This window comes from Miscanthus floridulus, chromosome 6, assembly GCF_019320115.1.
Source record: "Miscanthus floridulus cultivar M001 chromosome 6, ASM1932011v1, whole genome shotgun sequence".
NCBI lineage: Eukaryota > Viridiplantae > Streptophyta > Magnoliopsida > Poales > Poaceae > Miscanthus > Miscanthus floridulus.
In genome coordinates, this window is record NC_089585.1 from 130038275 (window position 1) to 130048128 (window position 9854).

At 50.8% G+C, this 9854-nt stretch overlaps 1 protein-coding gene across 1 annotated transcript; it reads right to left on the reverse strand.

The window, feature by feature from the left end:
- Window positions 1–1082: 1082 nt before the first annotated feature.
- Window positions 1083–3919, reverse strand: LOC136459612 (probably inactive leucine-rich repeat receptor-like protein kinase At5g48380; the record flags this gene model as incomplete). Its single annotated transcript, XM_066459453.1, has 2 exons — window positions 3340–3919; window positions 1083–1115 (listed from the first exon to the last, which is right to left on the reverse strand). Coding segments are annotated over exons 1-2 (603 nt in total), but the record flags the coding sequence as incomplete, so codon positions are not given.
- Between the last annotated feature and the right edge of the window lie 5935 nt (window positions 3920–9854).

Sequence of the window (9854 nt, forward strand, 5' to 3'; positions counted from 1 at the left end):
ACTAGTTTGCGGTAATGTAAAGAGAGTGAGCAAGAAGGTTATACCGCCGTGTCGAGGAAGGAACCAATCAATCACAAGAATGAATAACAATGAAGACCAATCACCTCGGAATCAAATGATGAACACAATGATTTTTTACCGAGGTTCACTTGCTTGCCGGCAAGCTACTCCTCTTGTGGCGATTCACTCACTTGGAGGTTCACGCGCTAATTGGCATCACACGCCAAACCCTCAATAGGGTGCCGCACAACCAACACAAGATGAGGATCACACAAGCCACGAGCAATCCACTAGAGTACCTTTTGGCTCTCCGCCGGGGAAAGGTCAAGAACCCCTCACAATCACCACGATCGGAGCCGGAGACAATCACCAACCTCCGCTCGACGATCCTCGCTACTCCAAGCCATCTAGGTGGCGGCAACCACCAAAAGTAACAAGTGAATCCCGCAGCGAAACATGAACACCAAGTGCCTATAGATGCAAACACTTAAGTAATGCACTTAGATTCACTCCCAATCTCACAAAGATGTTTAATCTATGATGGAGATGAGTGGGAGGGTTTTGGCTAAGCTCACAAGGTTGCTATGTCAATGAAAATGGCCAAGAGGGTGAGCTTGAGCCGGCCATGGGGCTTAAATAGAAGCCCCCACGAAATAGAACAGTTGTACCTCTTCACTGGGGACAACTCGGGGTGACCGGACGCTCCGGTCATATTGTCCGGATGCTGGACCTCAGCGTCCGATCATGCGATGCGTGCCACGTGTCCCCTCTCTTCAAACGCTGATCGCCCGATCTCAACGATCAAGTGATGACCGGACGCAGCAGCTCAAAGTGACCGGACGCTGAACCCCAGCGTCCGGTCGTTTCCAGTAAGCCTCTAGAGACGACTTTTCACGACCGGACACGTCCGGTCATGCTCGACCGGACACACCCAGCGTCCGGTCACACGGCGACTCCCCTATGCGCTGCCACATCAGCTGGACCGGATGCAGCCCTCCAGTGTCTGGTCACTAAGTGACCCAGCGTCCGGTCAGAGACCGACGCCAGCGTCTGTAGCTTCTACTGACCGGACGCACTAGTCCAACTGAGGCCAGCGTCCGGTCACTTACAGTGACCTCCGTCTTTTCTGTCTAGGGCACCGGTGAAATCTCTTACCCTTGCTCAAATGTGCCAACCACCAAGTGTATCACCTAGTGCTCGTGTGTTAGCATATTTTTCACAAACATTTTCAAGGATGTTAGCACTCCACTAGATCCTAAATACATATGCAATGAGTTAGAGCATCTAGTGGCACTTTGATAACCCGATACGAGTTTCACCCCTCTTAATAGTACGGCTATCGATCCTAAATGTGATCACACTCGCTAAGTGTCTCGATCACAAAAATAAAATGGCTCCTACCATTTATACCTTTGCCTTGAGCCTTTTGTTTTTCTCTTTCTTCTTTTCAAGTCCAAGCACTTGACCATCACCATGGCATCACCATCATCATGTCATGATCTTCATTTGCTCCACCACTTGAAATGTGCTACCTATCTCATGATCACTTGATAAACTAGGTTAGCACTTAGGGTTTCATCAATTCACCAAAACCAAACTAGAGCTTTCACCAGTATAAATCTCGTGTCCTCTAAGCACACCATCCGAGCCGTACGCGCAATCTAGAAATTTACTAGTCGGCGATCTCGAAACACCGACACCTCCGGAAAAATACAGATGAAACATTGGTAACAGACTTTTGCAACATACGTATATAACAATTGCAACTTATGCAACATATAGATCTACTTTTGCAACATCCATCTGACACACTTACAACATACCTCTGAAACATCATAAACACTTGAAACATACGCTTGCAACATGCACTTTCAGCAAAACCTATCAGCCAGGCGGGCGAAGCACTACACAGCAGGATCCGGCTGTGCGGTCGCGGTGGAGAAGGAGGATGGCAGCGGGCGGGCGGCTATACGCCCCCTGGTGAGCGGCTGCGCTTCTCCTGGCGATAGGGCGCATGCGGTGCCCTCGGCGAGTGGTGCCCGCATTGGAGGCGACAACAACAATTGGGTGGGTGTGGCATAGCACAACGAGGCAGCAGCGGCTGTGCGGTCGTGGGGGAGCACGCCGTGGTGGTGCGGGCGCAGCAGCAGTGGCGAGGAAGGCCAGCGGGAGACGCGGTCGTGCGGGAGGCGCGGCGGATCTGGAGCGCAGTCGCGGGTGCGTGAGTTTTTTATAATCTACAGTGACAGGAGGGAAGCGTAGGGAGCGGATTGGAATGGATAGGCTCCTGGACGTCGTGTCCACCAACAAGGACGTCCAGCGCGGACGAACGTCTCATTGCTAGTGTTACCGAATATGTTTGGCAAGTAAAGTGGAGTTGTCGTCTTGGACGTCTTCGCTCAGAATGAGTGGCAAAACAATAATAAACTTCCTTTTTGATTTCTCTATCTCTGAGGGTGAGGGTTTGAGCTGGAAATCTGGTAAGAATTAGCTGGGTATGGATACAAAGGCCGAATATTTTCATTTTATAAAAAAACTATTATGTATAACTTATGGATACGCAAGCTCAATCCATATATATTGAATATAAACGTTCATAAGTGTGTGTATATATATATATGTGTGGAGAGTATATTCAGTAGTTAGTTACAAAATAAGTTATTCTGTAGCCACCTTCATTTATGATAATTTTATATACTAATTTACGATAATGTCAATACATATTTACGATAGTTGGGTTACTATAACACATGGGGATATTTACCATAACGTTATAGTAAACCACTTAGTAAGGAGTTACTATAATCTCATAAATTAACATAGTAATTATCGTAATTCAAAGTGGCTACAGAATAAGTTATTTTGTAGCCAGCTACATGGTAGTAGTTATATATAGGGTAAGGCTATTCAGCAGCTGGCCATAGAATAACTTATTCTATAGCTACCTTGATTTACGATAATATTTCTACCAATTTACGATAACATGAATATGCATTTACGATACTCGTGTTACTGTAACTCACGGTGATATTTACGATAATATTATAGTAAATCACTTAGTAAGGAGTTACTGTAATCTCGTAAATTAGCATGGTAATTATCGAAACTCAAAGTGATCACATAATAAGTTATTCTATGACCAGCTGCAGAACAATATATATATATATATATATATATATATATATATATATATATATATATATATATATATATATATATATATATATATATATATAACTACTGGCTATTTGGCCACGTCCCGTCGTGTTGCGAGTTGCGAGTTAGGAGTACCAAAACAACACAGATGAGCAGTTGAGCACTATTATGTCATGCGTACACGGGAAAGACGTAGGGCCGGAGACTCCCGCAGAACACAAACCATTGCGGGAAGTAGAAAGCCACCACGAAGCCCACGACGAATCCCACCGCGCCGCCGATGCTGGACGCGTCGTTGACCCTACGCAGCCTGAGATGTATCCGCACCGGCCGCGCGCGTATCCGCACATGGAACCGCCTCTTGCACTTGCCCAGCGGCGCCCCGCAGAGCCCGTCGTTGCCGGCGAAGTTTTCGGCTGCGAACCTCTGGAGAGAGCCCGGGATGGGACCTGACAACGAGTTATCTGCAACGTTCAGCGAAGCTAACCGTGCAAGATCGCCGATGAGATCCGGGATCTGGCCGGTGAACCGGTTGTGCTCAAGGTTGACGGTGTTCAGGTACGTCATGTTCCCGATGCCACGCGGGATTTCCCCTGAGAAACCGTTGCTCGAGAGGTCCAGGGAGATGACGAACGGTAGCTGCTGGTCGATGTCTGTCGGAAGGGGCCCGGTGAGGTTGTTACCTGACAGGTCCAGGCCTGTCACGCTCCTGCAGAACTGAAGGCCTCGAGGGAAAGAACCTTGAAGCCCCATGCCTTTGAGATTCAAGGACAGGATGCGACCGACGTCGTTCCAGCACTCGACGAAAGGGGATCTGCGTATATGTAGGGGGTGTTTGTTTCTTAGACCGGATTTTAGTTCCTGTGCCATCGAATGTTTGGACACATGTATGAAGTATTAAATATAGACAAAAAAAATAACTAATTACACAGATTGCGACTAATTTGCGAGACGAATTTTTTAAGCCTAATTAGTCCATGATTTGACAATGTGATGCTACAGTAAATATGTGCTAATGACGGGTTAATTAGGCTTAATAGATTCATCTCGTAAATTAGTCTTCATCTGTGTAATTAGTTTTTTAATTAACTCATGTTTAATTCTCCTAATTAGCATCCGAACATCCGATGTGACACGGACTAAACTTTAATCGCTGGATCAAGCACCCCCTAAATCTTCCGGGATGTTGTTGGAGAGTGCACCATAAGGATCACCGAGCGATTCAATCAGGCTCTCAGGCATTGGACGTCACTGCCACTGCCAGCACAGGAAGATATGCATATGCAGAGGAGCAGCAACAGGACGACTGGAAGATATGTATATGCATGGGAGCTTGTTCGGCAGGACTGAAAAATAAATCAAAATACTATTCCAATTAATTACTGTGAGAGAAAAATACTATTCTATCTAAAAACATTGTTCGTGTGAACAGTAAAAGTATGAGTGCGCTGCCCAGACCGGCCAGCCAGCCGAACAATTCATATGATGGCTTATTGGCACGAGCTGTGTGGCCAGCAGCATCCGATCATGGACACCCAGGAAAGAATGTGAAGCCTATACACTAGTACTACGCTTTTATACTGAAAACGGGACGCAGTTCTACTACTCTCTAGCAACGAACTTGTCAAAAGAAATAAAGAATGGAAAGGTTTTTGAACGGACACGCTTCCCTCTCAACACGGCACGTGCCTGAGAGAGCGACTCCGCGTTAAAGTCGCTGTTGGTAGACTTGTCATGGGAACATGATGAGGATTGTGGAGTCGCTGCACGTGCTTTTAAAGTCACTGCATCTGGTATTCTGGTTGACCTGAATAATCATAGGCGCAAAGACGAGGATGCCTCCCGAAGGACAAAACAGTGACCAAATAAAGAGAAGTGAATGTGAGCCAATTAAATAAAATTCTATAAAAACAACTTCAGCAGCACCAAAATCAGGGCTCCTACTTTTTATTTGGGTGTTCTCTCCAACTTTTCGGTTCCCAAGATTTTGCTTCTGCTCCAACAGCATCACCCAAACGAAGGCTCCTAAATCTAAATCGGCAGACAATAACATGGGGGACCCACTCATCATTGGCTAAGATCTTTGTTCCTCTCATCCAACAGGCCTGCGCAGAGCAAATCGGCTCAAATAGGCATCGCAGTGTCCGAACCGCACGGTGGGATAGGCCAGCGCGGCGGAGGACCACCGGCGCGGCAGGCAGCGTCCGCACGGCGCGGTGGGCCCGCACAACGGAGCATCGACAGCGCGGCGAAGGAGCGCCCGCGCAGCAGAGCAGTGTCCGCACGGCGGGGCAGGCCCGCGCGGTGGAGCAGCTCCTGCACGGCAGGGCAGGGCAGCGGGCCGCGCATCGGCACATCCGCTCGCGTTCGTCGGAGCAGGCTCGCGTGCTCGCTGCTCTCCCGTCCTCGTGTGGGGGTATGGTCCCCGGTATCTACAAGATAAGACATGGGCTGCGTCTCCAGGGGTGGTTCGGCCCATAAGGTTAAGGCGTGCACGGCGTTGCTCGGCGTACACCGCAAGACATTATATAGTACCAAATAGGCTACTTTACTTGTAACCCTACCTCCTCCAGAGTATATAAGGAGAGGTAGGGGTCCCCTGGCGGGGAGGATCCATCACGATCCATCCAGATCTCATTTACATACAGCAATACAATCAGACGCAAGACGTATGTATTACGCCTTCACGACGGCCGAACCTGGATAAAACCTCGTGTCTATCTTGTGTCACCATCTCGTTCGTAGCTTGCGTACCTGTCTGTCGATAATCTACTACCTTGGGCATACCCCTAGGTAGACTGACGACTATATTTCGTCGACAGTGACGTGCCAGGTAGGGGGTGTACGTACTGCTCCCTAGACGAACAAGATGGTCATCATCCCCGGTTCCATGGCTACGCCGAATGGCCTCACGTTCACCATCGGCCAGATCACCTGGACCACTGGCTCCGATAACTTCATCGCCATGACCACAGAGGAGGCGCAGATCTAATCTGCGTCGACCACTGCTTCACCAGCATCAGCTACGGCTCCGACCACGTTGGATCTGGCTCCGGCCACACCAGCATCGTCTTCAGCCACGCCAACAACCCGTCGTTCGCTTCCTCGCTACAAAGGGAGGCAGATCGACAACACCGACCTGCTCGACTCCATCGATCAGGTCGGCACCAAGCTTGCTGAAACCCTAGCTCTGGTAGATTCGATTCAAAATCAACCTACCGAGCAGGTAACCACTACCCGCAACAAATCTACCCAACCAGCCCGGGCCAGTCGTCCTGCACGACTCGGTACGGATCTCGTGGTCACGTCTACTCCTGAAGGGCGCTCTGTTCGTCGCCGACCATCCCCCGCAACGGGTCTCCAGCTCTCCGAGTGCGAAGCCTTGATAGAGAATTACCAGGCTCAGCCCTACGGCCTGCGAAACACTGCTTCTAACTACATGTGCAATATACAACGCTGCTTGGATCTGTGTTTTATACATCGACCTCAGCCAAAGCCACGCAACTTCATCAACATGGTTCGGATTGAGGAGTATCAAGAAGGATCGGTCCACACAGTTCAAGAGGGCGGCTCAAGCTTCCCATCCAGCATCGCATCTAATGGCTCCGTCCACACTGAGGTTCAGCATCGTGATAATGAAGAAGTTGAATACGATATGGATATCCCAGACCACTCCCCGGGGCTCCCATGATTCCCATCCTTCCCACCAAGGCGAGGAGTCTTGATCAATGTCGTCAGTAATGACGAACCACCAGCAGTTGGTGAAACAGAACAAGAAAGACAACGCACGCATCAAGCACGCTTTAGCCACGCCCCATCTACTCCGCCATACAGCATCGTTTCTCCGACCAGTCAATGATCTCCCCGAATCTCCTAAGGCCGATCACTAATATAAGGATGACGTCGCCCGGACTACTTACTTCGACCACCTACCGTGTCGCAATGATGATCGCCACGAAGAACGGCGCCGTGACAACCGTGACTGCCGCCATGATGACAGTTTAGAAAGCTCGAGCGTCGAGCAACTTCGTCAACGCCGACAAGATAATGCCATACGCCGCCGACCAGTCGTTCTATCTAAAGCTAAGTGACGCTTTAATATTTTTCTAAACATTCTCCAATCTTCGTATATCACCATAATGTTTCTCCGAGCTGTTTTCTCTATGTTTGCTCTCCAAACATTTTTCTTTCATGTATACCATCTTAAATATGACATACAACTAAGTCTAAGGCGAACCCTCGAACAGTCACGTTGATGCTCGGACGCCTCCAGAGATGGCCCTGTCTCCGGCTCCTCCCTACACGTGCACGAGCGTCTGCCCTCTGTGTTATGGGTGGTCGACAGCGGCTCCTTAGCGATGTCTATTCCTCCTACACGTGCACGGGCTCTGCACTCGACATTATGGACTATGGGCTAGCTAGGGCTGGAGACTCAGCTACATACTAACTGTTCGGGTGGTTTATATTAAACATAAATATATTTTCACACCAACTGATCGCCGAACTGCATACGCCGTTTCATCATCATTGCTGATTTTTCTCCGGAGTTTATTTATTTATGCATCATGTACTACCCGTTCTACATATTTGCATTGCAGGATCATCATCCAGGTGATCGAATCACCTGGTGTTAGGGCTTCCCCTCCAATCAACTGGTCAGACCGCTCGGTTTATGGACTCTGTCGCCGACCAGTTGATCGGACTGTTCGCCGCTCGTGCTTCATCGCTAGCTATGCCGGTTACTCCTCAGCGCTCGGATTCTTCGTGCTCGAGGACTAAGTGGGCACACTTCACCGCACGGACGTCGTTAGCTATGTCGGTGCTCGGACCTCGCCGCCTACATCGAGGACTCCTCGGTGCTCAGACATCGCCACCTACACCGGGGACTCCTTGGTGCTCGGACATCGCTGCCTACGCCGGGGACTCCTCGGTGCTCGGTCATCGCCAGCGATGCTGGGGACTCTTTGCTCCCCGGTGCTCGGTCATCACCAGCGACGTCGGGGACTCCTCGTTCCCTCGGTGCTCGATCATCGCAGCCTACGCCGGGGACTCCTCGGTGCTCGATCATCGCCGCCTACGCCGGGGACTCCTCAGTGCTCGGACATCGCCGCCTACGCTGGGGACTCCTCAGTGCTCGGTCATCGCCAGCGACGCCGGGGACTCTTCGCTCCTCGGTGCTCGATCATCGCCAGCGATGCCGGGGACTCTTCGCTCCTCGGTGCTCGGTCATTGCCAGCGACGCTAGAGACTCCTCGCTCCTCGGTGCTCGGTCATCGCAGCCTACGCTGGGGACTCCTCGATGCTCGGACCTCGCCGCCTATGCTGAGGACTCCTTGGTGCTCGGACATCACTGCCTACACCAGGGACTCCTCGGTGCTCGAACATCACCACCTACGCCAGGGACTCCTCGGTGCTTGGACATCGCTGCCTACGCCGGGGACTCCTCGATGCTCGGACATTGTCGCCTACGCTGGGGACTCCTTGGTGCTCGGACATCGTCGCCTACACCGGGGACTCCTCGGTGCTCGGACGTCGCTGCCTACGTCGGGGACTCCTCGGTGCTCAGACATCACCACCTACGCCAGGGACTCCTCGGTGCTCGGATGTCGTTGCCTACACCGGGGACTCCTCGGTGCTTGGACATCGTCGCCTACGCCAGGGACTCCTCGATGCTCGGACATCGTCGCCTATGTCGGGGACTCCTTGATGTTCGGTCATCGCCAGCGACGTCGGGGACTCTTCGCTCCTCGGTGCTCGGTCATCGCCAGCGATGCCGGGGACTCTTTGCTCCTTGGTGCTCGGTCATCACCAGCGACGTCGGGGACTCCTCGCTCTTCGGTGCTCGGTCATCGCAGCCTACGCCAAGGACTCCTCGGTGCTCGGTCATCGCCAGCGATGCCGGGGACTCTTCTCTCCTCGATGCTCGGTCATCGCCAGTAACGCCGGGGACTCTTCGCTCCTCGGTGCTCGGTCATCGCCAGCGACGCCGAGGACTCCTCGCTCCTTGGTGCTCGGTCATCGCCGCCTACGCTGAGAACTCTTCTCTCCTCAGTGCTCGAACATCGCCAGCGACACCGGGGACTCCTTACTCCTCAGTCCTCGAACATCGTCGCCTACACCGGGGACTCTTCGGTGCTCGGTCATCGCCGACGACGCTGAAAGCTCTAGTTTGGTTTTGGGTAATTGATGAAATCCTAAGTGCTAACCTAGTTTATCAAGATGATTATGAGATAGGTAGCACTACTCCAAGTGATGAAGCAATGTTGAAGATCATGACAATGGTGATGGCATGGTGATGGTCAAATGCTTAAACTAGGAAAAGAAGAAAGAGAAAAACAAAAGGCTCAAGGCAAAGGTATAAAATGTAGGAGCCATTTTGTTTTAGTGATCAAGACACTTAGTGAGTGTGATCACATTTAGGATAGATAGCCATACTATTAAGAGGAGTGAAACTCGTATCGGAATGCGGTTATCAAAGTGCCACTAGATGCTCTAACTCATTGCATATGCATTTAGGATCTAGTGGAATGCTAACACCCTTGAAAATATTTGTGAAAATATGCTAACACATGTGCACAAGGTGATACACTTGGTGGTTGGCACATTTGATCAAGGGTGGTGAAGTTTGGGAGCAAGAGTAAGGAACTCCACCGGTGGAGTGTCCGCCCGTAGAGTGCGGATAGTCCGACGGTGCCACC